Here is a 24882-nt window from a genome sequence, read left to right on the forward strand (position 1 = left end):
GATCTTCTCAACTGAGGTTTTGCGGGAAGTTGCTCTCCAACTTCTTCTTGCTCAATATGTCTTGTAGGTAGATTAACATCAGGCTCTACATCATCTTCTTGCACATCTCCCCCATCACCTTGATATACTAGAGGAGTAACTGGGTCACAATCTGCTAATCCTTCTACAGAAATCTTGGTCGGTGTCTTCTTCTTCAAATCTTCAAAGGTTTGGTCCTCAAAGAAGACTATATCTCTACTTCTGAACACCTTATGCTTTTCTGGATCCCAAAGTTTGTAACCAAATTAATCATGTGAGTAACTAAGAAAAATATATTCTTTAGTCTTACCATCCAGCTTGGACCTCTCATTGTTTGGAACATGTGCAAATGCACAACAACCAAACACTCTCAAATGCATATAGGAAATATCTTTCCTTGACCATACATGCTCTGCAACATCATCATCTAAGGCTGTACATTGTGACAAGTTGATCACATCAACTGCAGTCCTCAAAGCCTCATCCCAAAACCTTTTGGGTAGCTTGCCTGTAAAAGCATACATTTGATCTTTTTCATGATGGTGTAGTTCATCCTCTCTGCAATTGTATTATGCTGAGGTGTACCAGGAACTACCATATCATGTTGGATCCCATGTGACCTACAATAATCATTAAATAATCCTGTGTACTCACCACCATTATCTGATCTTATGCATTTCAATCGCATTTCTATCTCCCTTTCAACCCTAGCATGAAACTCTTTGAAGACATTAATCACCTAATCTTTGGTCTTCAAAGCATAGGCCCAAACTTTCCTGGAAAAATCATCTATAAAAGTGACAAAATAAAGTGCACCACTTATACCAAGAATATCAACAAGTCCACCAAGAGTTTTTATCCTCAAAGGATTATATACATCTGTATAAACACGGTCTAAGACATACATTTTTCTAGACATAGCAGGACTAGTAAATAAAACTCTGTGTTGTTTACCAGCCAAATAATCAATACAAGGGTTCAGATGTGTACCTCTAAGGTCTAGCAATATCTCTCTCTTGGAAAGAGCTTGCAACCCCTTCTCGCTCATGTATCCCAATCGCCTATGCCACAACTCCATGCTGAAGTCTTTCTTTGTAGCATTTAACTGCTCACCATAAGCTTTAGCCTGCAACCTGTACAAAGTATGATATTTCTTTCCACTAGCTATAACAAGAGAACCCTTACTGAGCTTCCATTGCCCTTTGTAAAATCTACTATCATAGTCTTCATCATCTAGTCTTTCGATTGAAATTAAATTCAGTCTCAAGTCAACTACATGCCCCACATCCTTAAGCACCAACTTGTAGTCAAGGTTAGTCTTTAAATGGATATCACCCATGCCAATGATGTCTGTTGTGCCATAGTTGCCCATCTTGACAACACCAAAATTTCCAGACTTGTATATAACAAAAAACTCCCTCTGTGGTGTAGCATGATAAGAAGCACCTATGTTAATCACTCACTCAAGATCTTGACACACACAAGAAAAAATATCATTAGAATGAGATAAAATCAAATAATCACCACCTTGCATTATAGTTATAGTATTATCCTTTAACTCTGTAGACTCCACTTCTTTTCCCTTTTTCTTTATCTTCTTACGTTGCTTATATTGGTTTTTGTAATGTCTTTTTTCACCACAGTTATAGCAAACAATATCTTTTCTTTATCTTGACTTGCTCCTACCTATCCGTGAACTGCTTCTAGACTTTGACCTTCCTCTATTCTCTGAGATAAGTGCTTGTGAATCATTCTGAGATATTGCTGAATTCTTTCTTCTCAACTTCTTATTCAACAAGCTACTTATTACTTAACTCATGATGACAACACCATCTGGTGTAGAATTACTGAGGGAAACCATCAGTGTCTCCTAACTTTCTGGTAATGAACTGAGAAGTAACAATGCTTGTAATTCATCATCAAGAGACATTTTTATGGAGGATAACTGGTTAGTAATACTCTGCATTTCATTCAAATGCTCAATAATAGAAGCACCCTCTTTATATTTTAGGTTCACAAGTTTTCTAATCAAAAAAGCTTTGTTACTAGATGTTTTTCTTTCATAGAGACCTTCCAATTTTTTTCAAAGAGAATATGCAAAACTTTTAGTAGAAAGATGGTGAAAGATACTATCATCAAGCCACTGTCAAATAAACCCAACTGTTTTTCGATCTAACATCTTCCACTCATCATCTGTCATAGTTGTGGGTTTTGCACTATCTCCCTGCAAAGGTCCATACAAATCTTTGCAATACAAGATATCTCCCATTCTTGGTTTTCATATCATCCAATTGTTTCCATTTAAACTAATCATGCGAGAAACATTTCTGGCCTCCATGTTCAAATACAAAAATTAAATCACCACAACCCTACTCTGATACCAATTGATGGGATATAAAGAGAAATAAACTTTTTTATATGAACAAATACTAGTAGGTCATAACATAACGGAATTAAATGGAACCACAATCAAATAGAATAGTAAGATATACGTGGAAAATCCTTTCAATTTGAAGGATAAAAACTACGAGACAAACTAGAGATAATCCACTATAATAATAATAAATATACAAATCTCAATCTCTTGCCCAAAACCCTAGCTACAATCACAAGAGAATAACTAGGATACAAAGATTACGTCACTGTGCACAATATCTAACTCCTCCCTAATTCTCCCCAAGTAATCACAATAAGAATCTACTGTATATCTAATCTAACCTGAGATGAAAGCACTACTGAATGATTGAGAACAGTCTCTCTGTATTATCCTTATCTTTTTTTCTTTCTTTTTCTTCTTTTTCTGTCTTATTTTCCTCATTTTCTTTGGAATCCCGTGGCTACCAAAAATTGCCTCCTTGCTACCCTTTTTTTTTTTTGTATCTTTTTATAGCCACCACACCCCCCTAATATAAATTAGGGTTAGGTTAAGAAGGGGGTGAGCTGTGGGCTGATAAAGCCTACCTTGGGCTGAATATGGGCTATCAACCCAATAGTTAGAAGAGTTAGAAGGAAAAGAGAAAAAGGAAAATTGGGTTTTAAGATTAATAAACCTTAAAAGTGGGTTTTAAGGTTAAGGTTAATAAGTTTTAAGGATAAACGATTCGATTAAAAAAATAAGGATCATCTATTATTATTTTAGAATGATCAAGAATATATCTATCTATTCATGAAAAAAAAAAAAGGGTCATCTAGTATTTTTTTTTTACTAGAGATGCACTTTCGATAAAAAGTATTAATGAGAGATTTTTTAATAATTATCAAAAAAATATCACAACTCGATGTCCTTCTTGAGTAACCTATGACCGGGATGATTTAGGGTTTATATTTAAAAGTGAATCGGTCTTATTATCATAATCTCATTATGATCCGATTCCCATTGCACAAATTCAAGAATATCACAATATACATCCGGATAATATATGATAAAATACTAGTAATAATAAGCAAAGATATTGTGGCAACGTGTGTCACAAGTATCATCACTCACGTGATTGGCTTATAGGGCACCTATAACTAACAATCTTTCACTTGATATAAAGTCAATCACCTATATGTCTGATTCCATCAAACCATTATTTACTCTAAACTCTTATCTTCCATCTCCAAACTAGTGAAGTATCAAATATCAAGAATCCTATTCCACATTGATATTCATATAAGGTGATCGTGAGATGAACATTCGAACCACTCATTTAATTGTGTCGAACTTTATATATATATATATATATATATATATATATATATATATATATATATATATATATATATATATATATATATATATATATATATATATATATATATATATATATATATATATATATAGAGAGAGAGAGAGAGAGAGAGAGAGAGAGAGAGAGACTAAATTGGACTGATCTGGACATCACTAACACCACCTACTTTGTGAACTTCTAACACAGATTCACAATTATGCATCTTCGGAATCTGAGTTCAACCACTACTGTTTCTTTTTGACAGGAAACAGAAGGTTCCGAAGTTTGGGGAACGAGCAGTGATGAGAATTTAGACCACAGCATCCGTAAAGAAGCGCCTGTTCTACTTGACCTCTCAGTAGATTCTTGGCATGTAGTTAGGTTCACACCTCCTCTTTCAACCCACTATCAATTTCTTTATGGATGAGAGAAGACATTTCAGAGAGATACTACTCCAAGTTGTGATGTTTCTTTTCATGGACAAAGAGGAGAGGATGGTGACCATCACTAAGCATGTTGCAACTGTGGGCTGGCCTCCAATCTCCCATGCTTTACTTTGTTTAAGCAGATTCAATCTTGCTGGTCAATGCAGTAGATTTAAGATTGCGCAGAGTAGTAGGCTATAAGTATTCATCATTCGGTGAGTCCTTCAGCAATGGCTTCACTCTCTGGCATCTCCTCTAGAATTCCTCTGGCTTTGTTCTTCTTCTTCTTCTTATGCTGCTGCTTTGCTGCGACAACCTTAGCGCAGCTTTCGTCGTCTTTCTACAACACCTCATGCCCGAACGCTTTGCCCATCATCCAAAGCGCTGTTAAGGCCGCAGTGGCCAAGGAACGCCGCATGGGGGCGTCGCTGCTGCGGCTCCACTTCCATGACTGCTTCGTTCAAGCAAGTCCTGTTACTTCATGATCTCTTCTGCTTGCTAAATCAATCAGTATAGTTTGCATTTCTACCAACGTTGCATGGCCTCAGCAAATTCCATCCCTGTGATATCACAGCCATGCACAGCCTTTTTCATCATATAAAAGACATCATTGACCTAAAAGCTTGGTTTGGTAGCATTCTGTTCTGTCTGATGGAACAGAACTAAGTAATCGGTAGCAACAGTATCCGAGAGTAGTTGAATTAGATGAAGTTTCTAAGCCATAATGCTTTCGACCTAAATGACAGGGGTGTGATGGGTCGGTGTTGCTGGATGACACCTCCGGCTTCACGGGTGAGAAGACTGCCGGTCCCAACAACAACTCTTTGCGCGGATTCGACGTCGTCGACGCCATCAAATCCAAGCTCGAAAGCGCCTGCAAGCAAGTCGTCTCCTGCGCTGACATCCTCGCGGTGGCAGCTCGCGATTCCGTCGTCGCGGTATTCTCTCCCCATCCATGATGTTCGCAGTTTGTGAGTAGAGATCGAGATCAGGTCGTGTTGTCTTGTGACCCTCGTCTCGATCAGTTAGGTGGCCCTTCGTGGACGGTGCAGCTGGGGAGGAGAGACTCGACGACTGCAAGCTTCAGCTCGGCCAACAGCGATATCCCGAGGCCTGACTTCAACCTCACCGACCTCATCTCGGCCTTCTCCGACAAGGACCTCACCACCACAGACATGGTCGCTCTCTCAGGTAGCAGCAACATGACATGCTTCTCGGTACCACCACGCACAGCATTCGCCGCTAACACTTGCTCATCGTAGGTGCCCACACCATAGGCCAGGCCCGGTGCACCAGCTTCCGCGCTCGGATCTACAACGACACCAACATCGACTCGTCGCTGGCGGCGTCGCTGCAGTCGAGCTGCCCCAGCTCCGGCGACGACGACAACCTCGCGCCGCTCGACGCCTCGACCTCCACCGCATTCGACAGCTGCTACTACAGGAACCTGTTGAGCAACAAGGGACTCCTGCACTCGGACCAGCAGTTGCACGGCGGAGGCTCCACCGACTCGCAAGTGAGCTCCTACGCCGCGAACTCGGCCAAGTTCTTCGGCGACTTCGCCAGTGCAATGGTGAAGATGGGCAGCATCAGTCCTCTCACCGGTAGCAGCGGTGAGATCAGGACTGACTGCAGGAAGACCAACTAAGGAAGAAGATGCAGTGAAGTTAATGTCCCTTCTGCTTCTTGCGCCTTTCTCTTCTCTTGCAGCCGTATCAGCCATTGGGCTTTAAGGGAATAAAGCAAGAAAACTATCCTTGCAGCAATCTACAATCTCAAATAATATCTGGTGATTACCATATAACAGTTGATTTAGTGTCACTCATTTCAATTCTATGGATGTGCATTGGGTTACTGATGACTATGGGGTAAGTTTAATCTACAATAAACCAAGTTTAAGATCACAAATAAATTGATCATCAACTATGAAACAACAATATTTAGACTAAATAAATTGTGAAAGCTTTTCCATCTTACTCCTTTAAACCTTATTGAGGTGAGGACTATTTTGGTAATCAAGTCTAATCAATGTTTAAGATTATATATATATATATATATATATATATATATATATATATATATATATATATATATATATATATATATATATATATATATATATATATATATATAGGATGAGATTTTGAATATGAAATTCTTTGTTAAATGAGTTTGGTACATCACTACTAAATTAATATTTTAAGTGTATCTTTTTTTTATTTTCTTTTTCACTTAACGACAATCAAAACTTATCACTTTTTAAATATCTTGACTCATTTATTTTATTATAAATATTGGTCCTAATATCATATTGATATTTTAAAATCGACGATTGATAAAAATTAACAAACGTCGAATTTGATACCAATTCAAATAAAAAACTTTAAGCTTGTTATGTTGGTTCAAACCTAATATATGTCTAGTTTTATGTGATGAGCTAAGAAAAAAAAATCTTTCTTTCCTTCATCTAGAATTTACCTCTTTTTTTTTTCCTTCTTTTTCTCAAGCCAGGGAAGAACAACATGAAACTTAAGACTAACTCTGGTGCTAAATCTTAATCTAGAATTCACCATGATTCATTTCATGCACTTCATTGATCTTAAATCTTAATCTTGAGCTGGGTCAGTGAATAGGTTGATCGACTAAATTCAAATAGCCAACAGATAATGAACATTACATAAAGAAAAATATTCAATAGTAATATGTTTCCTGACCAATACCAAACATATAAATTGTGGAAATTATGTTCAAGTCACATTCATAAATCTTGTTCCATGACTTGAAGGTCAAAGAGCAACTGCAATAGGAGACTGAAATCAGAGAATCATTAACTCAATGCAAGATTGATGATGATAACTGAGTTCAAGGCTGAAATCAAAGAGAGGTGTGGATGCAACACTTATTTCTACTTGGTATACTAGTATTTTACAAGGATAGAACATATAAGAAGCCTTGAGCAATGTACTGATATATTTGAAACTTCTTATTAATGGAAACAACATAACACTTGGAAAAGTGGAGATTTTGAAGAATGTAATCATAACTTCTCTTATTCACAGTAGGATTATGGTTGAGCAATCAAAATAGGATAGAAATTAAAGTAAACTTAGCTAGTTGATTTCAACAAGTCATAAGAAATAATAGAATAATGAGTGATATTAACCAATTTCAAAGGAATAAGAAAGCTTAATCCAAGTCAAATGATGTTTATTCTTGAATTGTCAATATGAGTTTTATGTCCCTAAGAAAAGGCTTTGGATTGCTCCAGTGACACTCAACATGATTGGAACAATTCATTTGCAATGATACAACAGAATGGTGAGTTTTCAGAAACAAAGTGGATCCTAATTGAGTGAACAAAGGGAGAGTGGCATATGGAATTGAACTGTGGACTATATAGCAAATCAAGCTTCCCAATGACTCTGGATTACTAGAACAATAGGATTTGGCTCTTAAACATTATTGTCAAGTGTAGGGCAATGTGGGTGAGAGAGAGAGAGAGAGAGAGAATGTGTACACAAATTATATTGATTTAATCTATATGAAATGAGTGGATTATCATTCATTTTTAGTTTATAAAATTTGACTATAATATAAAAAGATTATTAACTTCATATCTAATAGCAAAATAGTGTTGACATATTTAAATACACAGGGGATGAAAGGACTGTACTGTTTTAATTCAAAATAAAAGTTTTCTTTTCATTTAAGACCAGTCACCTTAAAATATCATAAACTTGTTTCCATGCTAAGTAGGTTTGCTTATGATTATTTTCAAATTAAAAATACAAAAACAAGTCTTTTACCCAATACCTTTTGCTGAAAAATTTTGCAAAGGAAATATATTGTAATCCCCGATTTAAATTCACATCAGAAGTGAGTTAAAACTTAGACCGACTCATAATAAGAGGTTGATGAATATATTATTATTAACTTATATCTAAATATTTTGATTTAATAATTCATGTTCAGTGAAATTAATAAACTAGTTATCCATTAAATTAGATTATGATAATTGGTATTAGAACTGATATAATATTGAAGTACAAGAGACACCGTGAGAGGCTTGAGTGGGAAAAGAAATAATTAGTATCATAGTAGAACTAATATTTTTAATTAGTTTCATATCAAAAGAATAATAGATAGATTAACAAATAAATTGATAGACGGAATAAAGAGAAAAGTAATATCAAGAAATGAGTGAAAGATTGTATTATTTTAGACAAAATTAAAGAGTAATTTTTATTCGAGGCTTTTCATCTAATTAGAACTATATAAACTTGTTGTCATGCTACATGGTTTACCAATGATTATTTTCAAGTTAAAAATATAAAAATAATTAATTTATGTAATAGTTTTTTGCTGAAAAGGAATGCTAATGAAGCATGCAGGATGGAAGGGTCAAAATATGATGAACCCACCGACACGAGAGAGAGAGAGAGAGAGTATAGACAGATGCAGACAAAATGGAAGGTGTGCTGCACAATAATATAGATTATAGTCACAGCATCAACAAACATCTTGGATGCTTCCATGGTGTCCATAGAAAGATCATGCTTTGGCTTCTTCCCCCTCTTAGTTCCATCAAAAGATGCTGCCTCTCGGCTATGAAGAAGTCAGGTTAATTTGAGGCTGTGTTAATTACCTTCCACTTCTCCAGTGTAAACCACTACCACAACATGATGTGCTCAAGCCATCCCACAAAAGCTTTATGATTTGTCTTGTAGCTTAGCTTCACCTGAAGCCAATGCAAGAGGAGCCTTGAGAATTCAAATGAAGGATCTCAAGTGAGGTACATATGGGACAGATCTAAAAGCATCTGTATGCCTGCCTTTCTATTCTACAGGATTACATTGTTTGCAGATACTGGGCCATAAAATCCACATCATGCATTGAATGATGACTTCTCCCTGGCCAATAATCTGCTCCTTGTGAGCCATCATGCAATGGAGTTGCTGTTTGGAGGCAATGAATGATGAGGACCATTAGCTACATTACTTGCTGATGCATGTTTCTTGGAGCTTTTCTATCTAATCAAATCTAAATTTACTGAGGACATGTTAGAATTGCTATCTTTTGATCCCATGAATTGGAATGTTGCAGACCTTTCACTGGTTTATGTTGGAGAATGCTTCTCTCACTTCTTAGATCTGAAGGAAACCTACCTTGGTGGTCCTCCTTATGATGTTGAGTGGGATCTTCTATTGCGCACTTCATTCCAACATGTGATCTGCATCCTTCATACTTTAAAATGCATGCAGAAAATTGAGAGATTTCTGTCATTATATTCCATACTGGAGAAAAAACCAATCAATTTTTGTTGATCTATAATTTGATGAAGTTGGATTTGATTTCTCTCCTTTGAAACCTATAAAATATCCATCATTACTACTTTATCATGTGCAGCAGAAACATTTGTATTGATAATTTCTTTTGTTTAAGCTTCAAAATGTTTCTATTCACCCCTTGTAATTTTTTTAGTTCTTACACAGGATGAATTTTAAGAGTTCTTTCATTTGTCCAACACATGGCATAAAAATATCAACAATTTCTTTTAGCAATCAATCAATGCACACTCTAAATTTCAAGAAGTATCCATTCAAGCCAGTAAAGCTTTCTTGATCACCAATCAATGATGATGAATTCTTTTTCATAGAGGCTAATCAGGCTAGCTTTGTTGCATTGGTTAGCAATTCCATGGCAAATGAGTGTGAATTAAATGGCAGAGCAGCACCTTTCCAACCACTCATTTGGTGGATGAAGCCATTTAAGCTGCCTCCCACTCATGGACTTCATTCAATGTGGTAGGCTTCAGGCACTGTTGTTTTGTTTTTTGTTTTATTTTACTTTTCTGCAAATAAAATTCTCCACAATTTCATTCTGTATTTCCTACACTTCTCATCTCATATGCTATAAACCTACTCCCTAAGTTTCAGTGGTAGCTGAGGAGAAGACAGCAAAAGATTGGTTGGTAGGTGCAAGTAAAAAAATCTGATATCTGTGAAGATGAGCTCATTAAATTTCCCTTTACTTGATTTCAAGAAGAGAGAGAGAGAGAGAGAGAGAGAGAGAGAGAGAGAGATTCCTGAACATTTACCATAGAATTAAATATTGGGGTGGAAGCTGCATCCAACCTTTCCTCTCTTGATGTTTCTGGGATCAGTTATGAGTGTCTCCCTCTTTGTCCCTGTTCTTTCCTTCTTTTTGATGACCCCTTGTCCTTTCTGTTCCTAATTCTTCCAATATACTTCTTCACTTACCTTGAAATCTTCTTGTATCTTAAAAACACTTTCCTGCACTGTTTTTTCTCCAAAAGAAATAATGGAAAACTTCACAGAAATGCATCAAGCAATTTGCTTTGGCCACCAACAATTTGAGACAACCATCACAATCTTATGATGACAATAATTGTGGTGAGAGAGCAGACCTCACCATGAATTGGTATTTTGTCATCACAGCTTACATGTAACAAGAAAATGATACAGAATAGAAGGTGGTGGTGACGAAGACACAAGCTATCAGTCCCACATTATTACAGCAACTTGGACAAACACTTCACCTCCTTCCTCTTGCTTTGGGCAGCAGATGAGACTTGCTTCGTTAGCGGAGACCACAAGGTGTTCGATGTCAGACCATTATGCAGCGGTACGTCGGCCGCAACCATGTCCGACGACCGACAAGAGCGCCTTCTTCACCGGCGCGGCCCTGCGTCGCATCCCAAAGCACAAGGTTGACTCAGGCGGCCCGTCCTCGGGCTCCTCGCCATAGCCGACGGCCGAGAAGTACGACAGCGGGCTCAAGGAAGAGGAAGACGAGGGGAGGGACGAGGAAGGCGAGATGTGGACCTTCCTTAGGCTGAGCTTGGGGAGCATGGCGCGGATGAAGCTGGACTTGCAGGACTTCATGGAGCTCTTGCTCCTGGGGGTGTAGAAGTAGGAGGGGGGAGGGGTGAGGGGAGGGAGCGCAGCGGTGGAGCTGACGTGCTTGGGGGTTCCAGGCTGAGACTCCCACTGGAATGGCACAGCCCCGGACGCCACTCCATAGTAGACTCTAAAGGAAGGGTTGGCCACTGACCTCTCCTTAAAGAGGAGCCTGCAGCAGAGCTTGTCATCCTGCTTGCTTTGGTTTGAGCCTGTGTGGAGATCTGAGCTAATGGGGAACATCTTTGGCTGTGCTGAAGAAGAAGAAGAAGAAGAAGAAGAAGAAGGGAGGACAGTGATGAGCTAAAAATTGAAATCAGTACGTACCTCACACAAATGAATGCTTTGCTGGTTTGAAGGACGTATTAAACAACACAGTGAGGTCTGGTTATAAATATAGACTTTGCACATGTAGAGAGGATTGCTTGCCTTCTGACATTTTTATTAGAAGCTTTTGTTTTTTTTTTACCATGAATTACACAAGTCATGGAAATAATCTTTGTATTTGCTGAGAATGTCCAAATTCATAATCTTACAAAGAAGTTTATTCTTCTACAATAGCCTCACTCATGGCTATGACACAATTATTCTTGTAATAAAGCATGGAGGCACTGTAAACTTGGATAATTCCTTGAAGTTTCAATGAGTTTTGGCAAGTTTTTCCAACATAGTTAGCCTCTCTTCCAATCATAATTTTCTCTTATGAGTTGAAATTTGAGAAAACTTTACAGTATTAATAACAAGGCTGTATTGTATATATTGACTCTATTCTAGTGAGAATATGATAATCAAAAATAGAACTCATGGAGTGGATCAACAAGAGACTGATATCAAGACATGGATGGTCACTGAATCATATGCATTCAAGTTGGAACCATGTGATCATGGTCTCTCTCTCTCTCTCAACACTATAAAAATACTCCATGTCAAGGCCCATTTAATCTATACTACAAGTAGATCATAGTCATAATGGAAGGAATATGTTAAGAGCTTCTTGGGGCTAGAGATGGACTTATTTTTACTACCCAATCCCAAGACTCCCATGTCATATTCAATCCTACAGTTGATAGCAAGCCAAAGAAACAGATTTGAGCACTGTAGGTCAATTAAGAATGAAATGACAAGTCTGTCTTTTTTATTTGAGTAGTACATAATGGAGAGTCAAGGACATCTTATCTTTGTTTCTATTAGCTTTTCAAACACTTGAGCATGGAAGGAAAGTGATGCAATTGTGCTGCAACTGGAATATTCCTCTCTGTTTCATGATCAAATTGCATCATTGTTGGGCTGCTCCAAAGGCTAAGAAGGGAGAAAGGGATGGATTAACTTGCAAGTAATCTCATAGCAAAGTGGATCATAAAGAAACTTATTAAAGGGGATTGAATAGTATCAAAAGAAATATATGGATGAGTATTAGCATTATGGTAATATCTTTTATGATTTATAATTAATATTCGAGTCATGAAATTCATTTCTTTTTTCTCGAAGGTAATATATCTTTATGGCGCATTTGGTTGTCAAGAATGACCTTACCATTAATCGTCGATCATGATAGTTCATAACATCTCTGTCTGAAAATAAAATGTTACATTTTTAGTGGAATCATTAGGCTCTGTTTGTGATTATTTACATTATGTAATTTCATTGTTTTCAGAAGTAACAATACGAAAATGTAAAATTTATGAAAGCTACCATTTTGCGTCTCAAGAAACAGAAAAACTTGGAAACCAAATTAGCTCCCTGAAAACAAGATTTAAACTCTGTTTGTGATTACTTGCACTGTGTGATTTCATAGTTTTCAGAAGAAAGAGTACAAAAAATAAAAAATTTTGGGGTCTAAGATTTTGTATCTCAAGAAACAAAATTTCATGGAAAAAATAAACACATTCTATAATTTTATTGTTTTAAGATGTAGGCATACAAATATTAGAAATTCTGAAGGCTAAGAGTTTGTATTTCAAGAAACAGAAATTTTCAGAAACAGAGGTAGCAACTTGAAAACAAGACTTAGGCTCTGCTTGTGAGTATTAACATTCTGTGTATTCATTATTCTATGGAATGAATTGGTAAAATATGTATGGTTTCCATGAACTGTGCTATTGTTTCAAAGATTTCCAAAGCTAAAATTTTGCATCTGAAAGTAGAAGAAAGGTTCAGAAACAAAACATACACAATGAGAACAAGATCCATGATATAAATTTGTAGAAAATGAGAATCCAAATTCTTTTCCCTACTTGATAATATTTGGCCTATCAAACTCATCTTCTGCATTTGATGGCTTGGTCAAGATATCAATGGATGACTGCCAAATTCTTTAGTATAAGATCTTGGATGACTTGTATGATGACTGAATCACAAAGTTGAACATGTTGCCTCTCTGACAAATGAAAGAGAATCAGATCCCTGATAATAACTCATCATCATGTTTTTCCTCTTTGACAAATGAAAGTTGAACATGTTGCCTGAAGCTTTCCCTCAAAGAAACTGTCTGAAGAGCTTAGTATTATTATTTTACTCTCTGAAGTCTTCTCCATCAAGAAGTCTTCAGAGAGTAAACTATAGCTCTCATTTGGAGCAGGCTTCATGTCTTATTGTCAGTAGAAGTGTCTTGTGCATGACATAATTGACTACCAAGGTGTATGATTCAAGTGTAAGAAAGTATTAGGATTGCTCTACAAACAATGATGTCATCTGTCATCTATCTTGCAAATCAAACATACACAGAACTTGGCTTTGGTGTCATCAAACATTATTTGCTAAATTTTTGTGGAATTTATAGCTTAATTGATCCTAAAATATAATAGCTTGACCTAAACTTTTATGGGCTGCCTTTGTAGGGTCTTATTAAACTGCCAAAATGTGATGTGGCTTTTGGGTTAAATGGCTCAAGAAAGAATATAATGATAAATATCAAGGAAATGATGAGAAAGGAGAGAAAAGTTGAGAGAGGGTGAGAAATGGCAGTGGGAAAGAGAAAAGGAAGAAGAAAGAGGGTTCTAAATAGTAGAGATAATGCTTAGTAGAGGATAATCTCCATATAATGGTAGGATTACTTCTTTCTAATGTTGGTGATCTGATTTAAAATAACAAAAATAGGTAATATATTTTTAGAAATAAGATGGTATATATTGATCTTTCCAAAATTTCATCAAACCATCCATTTTTTTCATGTTAGAAAAAAAAGCTATTTATTATTATTATTTATTTAAGTGTGACTAAAAGTTACAATCCTTATGCACCAAAGAAGTTGTCAATAATATAGCAAACAATCTCAAAACATTAGTCACTATTTAAAAATAATAATATTTAGTAGACAAAAAATAAACTAATGTAATTTATAGAAATATATTGCAATTTTTTTGACAATTCTTAAATTTATCTAAACTAGCTTTTACTTGGAGTCTTAAGCTTTTGAAAGTAATAATGAGGAGAATGGAAAATGGAGGAGTATATGGAGTATGAATTTTATGTAGTTTATCTTCTATTGCATACCTAGAAACTTTAATTAAGTTTAAATTTCTTTAGGGACATAAAAAAGATGAGTTTGGAAATACAATGCATGCAAAATTTAAAAGTATATATATATATATATCTCCTAAATCTAAATTTGGAAATGAAGTGAAAAAAAGGATAATTAGCTATTTTCCATCTTTTGTTATTACTATAGAGGTTAATATAATACAAACATGCACGCACTCATATACATATATGTAAAAATAATAATTTTAATTATGATTTTTATGTGTAATTATCAAGACCTTTAAAGATTAAATACAATGTATGTTTTATATATGTGCTAAATATAAAATTTGAAATCAACTGAAAACAATATGACAATTTGGCCATTTTTCTTTTTTTGTTATTAAGCTAACTAATGTGACATTATAGAGGCTAATATAACATACATAAGATGTTAATTATTTTAATATATATATATATAATATTTTTAAGAAAATTAATACCAATTGAAGTTTCAACATTGTAACCATCCAGATCTTTAATAATTACAATGTAACTATGACTAATGTATTGTGATATATTTAAAATTAGAAATAAAGTGAAAAAAATATGGCAATTTTTCCTTTTATGTTTATGTTAGTCATTTTTCTCCTATTGTTATTAAGCTACCTAATATGATTTTATAGAGGCTCCTATAACATATATATATTTTTGCATTAGTGCATTGTAGTACACCATTTAAAGTCATGAAAATATATTTTTCAGAAAATATCTAAAAATATAAAATATTTTTTACAAATTTAATTTCTATCGAACTTTCAATGTTGTAATTATCTAGACCTTTAAAAATTAAATACAATGTACATATGCCTTATATATGTGTGCTAAATTTAAATTAGAAATCAAGTTATATATATATATATATATATATATATATATATATATATATATATATATATATATATCATTTTTCTCCTTTTATTATTAGGCTAACTAATCTGACTTTATAGGGGCTAATATATATTATAAACATTTTTTTGAAAATATATTTATTATTTTTTTAAGAAAATTATTGTTAATTGAAGTTTTTTAGTTGATTTAAAGATTAAATACAATGTGTGCAAGATTTATTAGTAGGATAATATTACTGTGCTAAATTTAAATTTAGAAATCAAATGAAAATAAAAAAAGAACAGCCAATTGTCTTCTTTTGACTAACTAATGTGAGCACAGCATCCGCAACACGTAGGAGACATATAATGAACTGTTTTTGTGGGATCCAATCCTTCTCCAGTCACAGAGCAGGTAACAAATGCGGGTAAACCACGGTTAAAAGATAATTATTTCTGACGACTTCTGTCGGCCATTTTTAATCTTATCTGTTTATGTTGGTCAATATTTGTCTTTCTATTGTTACCGCGCAAACTAACGAGTATATGACAACCCAACAAATTGGAGGCAAACACTTCTCGTGGGGCCACCAGTCTCTCCAATCATGGGGCAGGTGAACAATGTTAGTAAACATTGATAGCTACGTAGCCTTTTCGGCAACATAATTAAGCGTGTACGCCATCTGACTACTGAGTACATGACAACCCTTCCGGTGGGGCCATTGGGGTTTCCAATAATAGGACAGGTAGATAATGTTGGTAATGATCGATGCATAGGAAGCCTTTTCGGAAATATAATTAGTTACGGCATCTCGGCCTCATCTCTTCTGAGCCGTCACGCTTGCTTTTTCCAACGACCCCAAACCAACCATTAGAAGAAGCAGCAAAGGATTCGACTCATCGTCGTCTTCTCTTCCGCCGGCATCTGATCCGAGTGGTGGAAAGAGACAAGCCGATCCCCCAGGTACTATCTCTTGTATAGATCCGTCGTTCTCAATACCTCCTCGATCCATGAATATGGAAGTCGAGTTGTGTCGACAGGTTTGTGAGCAGGGTACTGCCCCTTCATAGAGATATTGAAGGTCTACGATCTCCCCCTCTTAGTTTGAGTTAATTGAACTTGGAATTGAGATCGACATGGGATTAGCTGCTTAGGATATCAAATTGATAGTTTCTATTCGATAGTTGGGATGGAAGAGTCCTCCCGGTTGATGTTTTCTCATGATGAGTATGATTGTATATCTTATTATTTGGGTAGCTTGATTCAGAGGAAAAAGGATCTATTAGCAAGAAAGCGAAGATGTTGTTCTGCTTGCTTAACTTTATAAATCATCTAGTAGTAGAAAATTCGTGCTGATGATATTTTCTGGTTTGTTCTATAAACTGCGAAGTTTCATGTGCCTTTTATGCTTGTGATGACAGCGCTACCAATAACTTTATTGAACTTTTTCTTAATGGAAGTGATAAGTCAATACTTTTTCTGTTAATGTCTTCTTGGAGATTTATTTGAGAACAAGTGATCCTTATAAAAAGAAATTTTTAAGATATTTGAAATTTTAATAGAGGTCATTTGCATTGATTAAATAAAGAAAACTGTTATCTAGTCGTGTAGGGTTTTTATTCGCTGCAACTTGTCAAAACACTGTTTATATAACATGGGAAGGATGTCCAACGATTGCAATGTTGAAATTCATTGATTCTTTAGGACATATGGAATAGTATGTGCTCTGTATGTGATGATCTATGAATTTATACCGTACTTCGAACCAGTCCCCTATTGCAGTTGATGTCTTTAATTCTGTTACATTATTATATAATTTTATTTATTTCTGTGGATTTCCATTCAAAAATATGATCTGAAAAATAAAACATGTCTGACTGGGCTGTTTTATGGATCATTTTCATATGTTGCACATAAGGGCTTTGACCCTATAGAAATGGAAGTCTAAAAGTAACTGAAGGGTCCATCACTTGTATTTGTGAGAAAACAAGAATCATGTTTGGCTAGATATCAGAGAATAGAAACTGACACTACTCTCATATGACATGACCTCATACTAAAGAGTGTAGAGGAGATGGAAATTTTGAGATTAACAATAACATAGTCCAGTTTACTAATTTGTCTTACTCTAACAATGAGCTTCACCATCTTAATCAGAATATCTGCATCAGTCGCATATCTTTGATAGTTGACTTGAAAATGATATTATGAGTTTATCAACCCTTCATGCTAGGTTAAGATATATATTCTCTCTTTTTTTTTTTCTAGGGATTGCTTCACTGAACTTTAAAGTAATAGTACTAAATTTTATTTCCCTCAAGCTAGTTAAATTTTGATGATGATGTGGCCTTTTTCTGTTTCTTGTTTTAGTGGTTCTTAATGTATCTATTTAGTCTAGATTATTGGCAATTTATAGTGATTTATGTGTTCTCTTAATTTTTCTTATACGTGGGCTTTTTCTTGTCAAATAATTTATTAAAAACTCAAAGGGTACTGAATATTTGTCAGTGACCTGACCTGATATGGATGATTTTGATATATGCCCATGATGGTAGGCATACAGATGATAAATTTTACTGAGTTGTTGAATCGCAACAAATAAACCTTTTATTTTGCTTATGTAACAGGCAATTATGGATTCAAGATTAAGTTTTTTACTTCTTATGCTGGTAGTCAGTTTTATCTCAGCAAATGCCAGAAGTTCGGCTACTATGGATGTCTTTGGTAAGTTGTTGATTTGGTTTGTTTTAGATAAATAGTTGATATGCCAATTCCATCCATTTTGAAACTATATTTCACATTTCCATCATATGAATCAGGAATATTCTTGTATGGTTGATTGAAATCGTTCTTTTTCTTCCAGCTGTGCAAGTGGATAATGAGGTACAAAGTGAGAGTAATATTGGCAGGAATGAAAAGTTATGTACTCTTTGTGAAGAATATGCATCCCAGGTTATAAACTATCTTGGTGAAAATGAAACTCAAACTCTGATTATCAGTAGACTTCACGAAACATGTTCCCAGCTGCATTCTTTGAAACGACAGGTATGCTAACTTCTCCGGTAGAAACCATACACATATGATTGTAAAGTTTAGTATAACTATGATGACTATGTTTGCCTTGTTGTTTTCTGAAACGATTTCTTTTTTCTGGCAGTGTCTTTCATTGGTAGATTACTACGTCCCAATTCTTTTCGTGGAGCTTTCAACAATAAGTCCAGAGCAATTATGTGAAAAGGTGAATCTCTGTGGGGAGGCTGTACTGGTGAATCTGCCAAAGAATGACGATGCTTGCACCCTTTGCCATAATATTGTCGCAGAGATTCTTACCAAACTGACAGATCCTGACAGACAGGTATCGATAAATCCTTTGCGCTACCAGATCCCTGATTGCTGCAGAAACATACCTGACCACATTTCCCCACCCCAAGAACCATAGCTGTTCTCTTCATAGTTAAGATATGTCTTTCGTTGTTATATGCTATCTTAATCACAGAAAAAGACTTGCTGTCATCTCTAATAAGTTAAAACCATGGATTTTTAAATCAGTATTATCTGTGCATCATTGCCCCACTGGATGTGCAGTATTAATATATCATGAAATCTTGTAAAGACTAATGAATTGTGCATCATGCCTGCATTGATTGGTTATCCATAGTTATCATCCAAGGTGCCGTACGATGCCATAATTGATGGATTTAAAGAAGAAGTTTTTGGTTTGCTGTCAATCAGCCCTTCCAACTGGTTTTTGTTATATCCCAAGACCATTTGAAGGACTTGAAATTTAACCCAGCTATCTTTTATTAAATTTTTTTGCCTGATGTAATATTTGAGCTTATCTGAAGAGGGATATCATTGTTCCTCTAAAGAATGAGAAACATGTTGAAGAAGAGTGAAAAAGAAAATAATGGTTTTGGGATTAAAATATATATATTTATAGGTGCTAATTACTCACCAAAAATCTAGTCAGAGATCTCTTTGTGTTCCAAAAACTTTTGATAACAAACCCTCTCCCTTCTTCAATGAAGCCTTTGTAGAAGACATAATTTCTTCATTTAAAATTTGTGAGAAGACATTCTATCAACTAAAATTTTGAAATAAAATCGCAACAACAAGTGAACGCATTATTTTATACTTTCATCATGATAAAACAGTTTTTTTTTTCCATTTACAATGGTAATCAGTGATCTTATGGTATTTACAAAACTTTGTTATGGTGCTTCTAGGCTATGTTTTGCGTAGAACTAGCTATTAGTATACTTTTAGTCATTTTGATAAAATATTTATTTTATTGGCTTTCTTGTAAATCATTGGGTGCTTCTTGCATATTACATCACACATTTCAACTTAATTTATGCTTTTCTATGATATATATTTCGTTGAACATCCTACTGGGAAGCTTAGTCTTCGACAGTTCGACTGCACCAGAATTTTGGAGTTTGCTAAATGCTGACTTATTCTCTACTAAATGCTGACTACAATAATGTCTCTGGAAAATTTTCAGCTTGAAGTGATTGAGATACTTCTGAAAGGATGCAATAAAATGGGGAATTATGCCAAAAAGGTGAGTTTTCCAATATTCATCTGTTTTGTAGTTGTAATATCATATGGCATTTTGCTTCTCAAATTCAAACTAGCGTACTACAAAATTCCATCGGAGTTGACATGTCTTTGCTCTTTTTTGCTTTTGTGATGATTGATTTCGTCATGTGAACTTTCCAACACTTGAGTGATGGTGTTTTCCGTTCATTTGGTTCTAGGTGGAATTTTCTATTGGTTTCAACTAAATTCAGTGAAATATTTCACCATAGTTTGCCTATTGATTATCAACATGACTGAAATGACTTTGGCTTTTCTTTTTTTCTCAGTGCAAGAAAATGGTCCTCGAATATGGCCCCCTAATCCTGATCAATGCTGAGAATTTCCTCCAGAAAAATGATGTATGCGCTGCTATCCATGCATGCCAGGACAGTAAAGAAGATCTCACTGGATCCGCGCTTGCTGATGCTTGAGCTGTGAAAGTAAAGAAGCCGGAGGGAATCCCCATGGTCAGAAGTTATTATGCAATGAACTGTATCTTCCAAGTATTATAGATGGAAAAAGATCAACTCACGCTTGTGATTATACATTAGCATATCGTAAATCACCTTACCGATAGCCCATCATATTAGATTCGATAATATGTATAATTTCTCATGTTTTCTGCTGGGCAACATGTCCACCTATTTCTCCGTCTGTTGTGATTAAATGATCCATATTTCCAGATACAACCAGTCTTCTTCCCTATGTTGGTGTCCTTGTCCTCATGTACTGGTTATTAAGGCAAAGGATTTAGCTTGTTCCTCGGCATCAGCCTCTTTTCTTTCGTAGCAGATTGGGTTGCTTTCCCTGGTTAGTTATTTAAGCAGACACACACCAGGTTTTGCTGCGATTCTTGATTGGTTGCTTGACAGCATGTTTGTTCTTTGCCAACATGAATATGAACTGTACTCTCACAAGTTCTTTTTTACTGTACAAATATTTAAATTGTTCATGGATTAGTTTAAATAATAATTGTACATTCTTTGTGTTTTCAACTTTAATGAAGACAGTATAAGAGATTTCAATGTTCCATATATTATTTAGAGAAAAATATCCATATAGTCCATGAGGACCACCAGTCACTAATCCAAAATCCACTCCTTGTCTTGAAGCTACAATCTAAAATACAATCATTCTTTTCTTTTCTTCAAATTACAATCATTCTTCTTTAGGTGAAAGAAGTCTATTTTTTTATTAAAAAAAAAGGAATTATGTGAATACTAGGTGAAAGAAGTCTATTTGGTAGGTAGATGAAGCAATCTAGTGGCAGTAGGTGTTAGTGAATATTTGACCTAATCATCATATAGAGCTCTAAACATCATTTTTTTCTATTTTGGTATTATTGTGGAGAAGCTATCATTAGATTTTTCTTTTTTCCCCCTTAATAGGCTCTCATAATATCAAAACCATGTCAAATTGAGGAAAACCTCCATCAAATATCAAAACCAGTCAAGTTCACTACTGTAGAGAACATATAGAGGATGAAAAGGGCAGCTTGCTGCAGATTGCACTCATGAGGCCCCATAGATAGTATGGCAGTACAATGTTCCTTCAACACAATGAGTCTGTAATAAATTTCTACACATAGTTTTATGTCAGAGTAGAATCACAGAGACACTTAAATGTGTCAATCATATATATTTAATTGATCGTAAACCCCAATAATAAAGACACTGCAGTCAATTATTTCCCAGCAGAAATGTGCCATGGCATTCAGATTTCTACATCAAAAGGTTGCAATCTTAGCAACCAGTCTCCTTGCCATGCCCACAACATCATGTCTTTAATTGCATGTCTGCTCTCCTGTTTTATGTCCAAATAGTATCATAGCCAAGTTTTTTTATGTCCAAAATTTATCCAAATTAAGCATAGAAAAAACCCTCAATTAATTCAAATTTGTGCATGTTAGATTGAGTCATTGGATGCATACAATAATAATAATAATAGTAGTAGTAGTAGCAGCAGCAGCATAAATCCAATTAATCTGGTACAGAAAAAGCATTATTTGCCATTATGTTGCAAATATTCGACAATAAGATTCATGAAATCACGAAAGAGAGCTATCCCAACTACTAAAAAGTTTCAATCTTCATTTAGGTTCGCACCATATATTTAGGTGAAGCCTAAATCTTTTATCCATCAATTAGTTTACTTATGAGAGGATTATTAACAACATAACTTCAGCTTTTCCGAACTGTGGTTATTTGAAGATCCGCCGACCAAACAATAGCACCTGGAGACTCATGCAATTTATTCGTCTTCTGTAGAATACTCCAAAGCATGATGCATGTTTAAGTGCTTGCCGAAAGTGAAGAAGACATCACAGATCTGGCAATCAATCAACCATAATGTGTTCTCCGTGATCTAAGAGAGAGAGAGAGAGAGAGAGAGAGAGAAGTCGACGCCATGGCAGGGACGGCGTTGACGGAGTCTTGCAAGTATGGCGTCGACGGAGTCTTACAAGTATGGCGTCAACGTCGTTGACTGGACGTCGCTCTTGAGTTTGGAGTCACGAGGTTGACGAACCCTCCTCGATGTCATGCCACGGCCGGCCGACATAATCCCAATCAACGGTGACAAGGAACTAGGAAGACACGTTTTCACTTCCAACTCCATTTGCCGCCTTGTCATCATGCAGCACGAGACACGCCTTTAAGGATAAGTAAACATCACTGTAATCCTGATTGGAGAATGCCATGGCAAAGCTTAAGAATTCGGCTACCTTTTGTTCACGGCCATGACTTTGTCTGAGCTGAGTGGTGATGTGCAGCAACACCACACCGCTTTCAAACACTGTAAGTGTGAACGTGTGAGCTCCACTCACAAACGCATCAAAGCACCGAAATGTTTCAAGCAGTAAATGCATCATCATCATCATATCATTTCCTTTAAATCCGATCTCCCAACACTCTTGCTCTCCTCATCGGATCAAACTTCTCTCACCTCCGGCAATGGCGTGTCTGAAGAACGTCCTCGCCACCACCTTCGTCTTGCTTCTTCTGCTGGCCTTCCATCAGTCCACCGCAAGGCCTATGCCACTCCACGAGAGGAAGATTAATGCTTCCCCATGCGGCATGGCGACGATGGCCACGAGAACGAAGCAGAAGGGCGTGGAGAGGTATGGGAAGATCTTCTTAACGGTGCTCAGGAGAATACCGCCGCCGTCCGGTCCGAGTGATGGAATCAATGAGAACAAGAATTAGAAGGAAGAAGAACATATACAAGCTATACACTCTCTCTTCTGCTGTCTTTTCTACGTAGATCAGTGCATACATGTATACGTACCTACATGCATACTTTCAAGAACAGAAAGAATATTGGCCTCTGAATTCTTTTCTTTTTCTTTCTGATACTGTATTTTGATTGTTGTTATTATTTCATGGTTATTAAGTATACTTTCGTGTTGCTGATTTGCCATTTGTACATGTTTTTGTTTATATACTTTATATCCATGTAATTATGGTAGCTGATGACAGCAACCGAAAGGTGTTGGGAAAAAGAGGCACAGAATCAAGCAGTGGGGTAAGATAAGTTGTAAGACTCTCATGTCATGAACAGATGAGAAAGATAAACTTTTTCCATTGGGTCAACGTGTAACACCCCTTATTAGTCCCACATCGAAAGTGGGTAAGATTAAGATTGACTTATAAGGGTCTGATGAGTGTATTATTATTAATTTCAGTTTAAACATTTTGGTTAGTGGTTTAGACCAAACGAAATTGATAGGCTAGTTAGCCCATCAGGCTCGGGTCATAATACAACGTGTTTGGGAAGCACAACATATTCAACTTTGATAGCTAGTTTTTCTTTTATCAATCTCATTAGAAACTCTTTCTCTCTCTCTTTCTCTTTACATATAGACTAACATGTCAATAATAAAATAAATAATATATATATTATTTTTATTTTATGATATAATTTTTAATGTTTATACTATGTAAATATGATAAATGATATACTCATATTTTCAACACTTAAGATTAAAGTACATGTTTTTTAAAATATATTATTTTTAATATTTTATGAAATATTGATTAAACATGTATAAACATTAATGTTTATGTTAAGTTATCTTAAAATTTAAAATAAAATAAAAATATTTATGTTCAAAAATTAATATTTGAGATTGATAATGTTTTTGTTTTAAGGTTTTATATGTTTTAAAATATTTATAGATATGTAAAATTTATAGGACTAAAGGGAGGAAAGGAAGAAGGGGGCTGCGGCTACTGAGAAGAAGGGAAAGAAAGAAAAGAAGGGTGCTATAGCTGTGGGAAAGAAGGAAAAGAAGAGAAGAGAAGGGGGAAAACAGAGGAGGCTGCAATTGCGGCTATGGGGGAGAAGGGAAGGGAAGGGAAGGGAGAAGGGGAAAGGAAGAAAAGAGAAGAAGGAAAGAGTGAAAGAGAAGGGAGAAAGCAGAGGAGGAAAGGAAAAGGTGCTGTGGCTGTGGGGGAGAAGTAGAGGAAGAAGAAAGAAAAGTAGAGGAGAATAGAGAAAGAAGGAAAAAGGGAAAGAAAAGAGGAAGAAGGAGAAGAAGAAGAAGAAGAAGAAATGAAGAGGAAAAAGAAGTAGAAAGAAAAGGAGCAAACGGAGGAAAGAAAAATATCTTAAGGAAGGAAGAAAGGGTTGAAAGAAAAGAAAGTAAAAAGAGAAAAATGTTTACGTTCTCTTCTCCCTCCCCGCCACCTTCTCTTCGTCGATACCTAATCGATGAGTTGTCTCAATTGATCCACAATCTAAGGTGCAAGCTTACGTAAGTGTCTTTTCCTGACTGACATGGGAGACTTAGTGAGGTGAGATCATATGGTCGTAATTATGTTAGTGAGGATCCAGTTTGGGATGATTGGGTAGACAGACTGAGATCTTCCTAGTTGA

General features: G+C 35.6%; 3 protein-coding genes across 3 annotated transcripts; 2 read left to right on the forward strand and 1 right to left on the reverse strand.

Moving 5' to 3' along the window:
- Positions 1-4432: 4432 nt before the first annotated feature.
- Positions 4433-5960, forward strand: LOC135671370 (cationic peroxidase 1-like). The gene is made up of 4 exons (XM_065179444.1): positions 4433-4620; positions 4903-5094; positions 5182-5347; positions 5419-5960. Exons 1-4 carry the CDS (start codon positions 4573-4575, stop codon positions 5802-5804), a joined length of 792 nt encoding a protein of 263 aa, XP_065035516.1. The 5' UTR covers positions 4433-4572; the 3' UTR covers positions 5805-5960.
- Positions 5961-10791: 4831 nt separating this feature from the next.
- Positions 10792-11319, reverse strand: LOC135584018 (uncharacterized). Its single transcript, XM_065179498.1, has one exon. It carries the CDS (start codon positions 11317-11319, stop codon positions 10792-10794), a length of 528 nt encoding a protein of 175 aa, XP_065035570.1.
- Positions 11320-16238: 4919 nt separating this feature from the next.
- LOC135671362 (uncharacterized) lies at positions 16239-20775 on the forward strand. The gene is made up of 6 exons (XM_065179429.1): positions 16239-16389; positions 18054-18150; positions 18290-18471; positions 18584-18781; positions 19931-19990; positions 20295-20775. Exons 2-6 carry the CDS (start codon positions 18060-18062, stop codon positions 20436-20438), a joined length of 675 nt encoding a protein of 224 aa, XP_065035501.1. The 5' UTR covers positions 16239-16389; positions 18054-18059; the 3' UTR covers positions 20439-20775.
- Positions 20776-24882: the final 4107 nt, after the last annotated feature.

Source organism: Musa acuminata, unplaced genomic scaffold (genome assembly GCF_036884655.1).
Source record: "Musa acuminata AAA Group cultivar baxijiao unplaced genomic scaffold, Cavendish_Baxijiao_AAA HiC_scaffold_1139, whole genome shotgun sequence".
NCBI classification, from domain to species: Eukaryota; Viridiplantae; Streptophyta; class Magnoliopsida; order Zingiberales; family Musaceae; genus Musa; species Musa acuminata.

Coding starts and splice junctions, on each gene's coding strand:
- LOC135671370 (XM_065179444.1), top strand. CDS start 4,573: ATGGGGGCGTCGCTGCTGCGGCTCCACTTCCATGACTGCTTCGTTCAA. Junction 4,621..4,902: donor TCCATGACTGCTTCGTTCAA/GCAAGTCCTGTT, acceptor CCTAAATGACAG/GGGTGTGATGGGTCGGTGTT. Junction 5,348..5,418: donor AGACATGGTCGCTCTCTCAG/GTAGCAGCAACA, acceptor TGCTCATCGTAG/GTGCCCACACCATAGGCCAG.
- LOC135584018 (XM_065179498.1), bottom strand. CDS start 11,319: ATGTTCCCCATTAGCTCAGATCTCCACACAGGCTCAAACCAAAGCAAG.
- LOC135671362 (XM_065179429.1), top strand. CDS start 18,060: ATGGATTCAAGATTAAGTTTTTTACTTCTTATGCTGGTAGTCAGTTTT. Junction 18,151..18,289: donor GGCTACTATGGATGTCTTTG/GTAAGTTGTTGA, acceptor TTTTTCTTCCAG/CTGTGCAAGTGGATAATGAG. Junction 18,472..18,583: donor TGCATTCTTTGAAACGACAG/GTATGCTAACTT, acceptor TTTTTCTGGCAG/TGTCTTTCATTGGTAGATTA.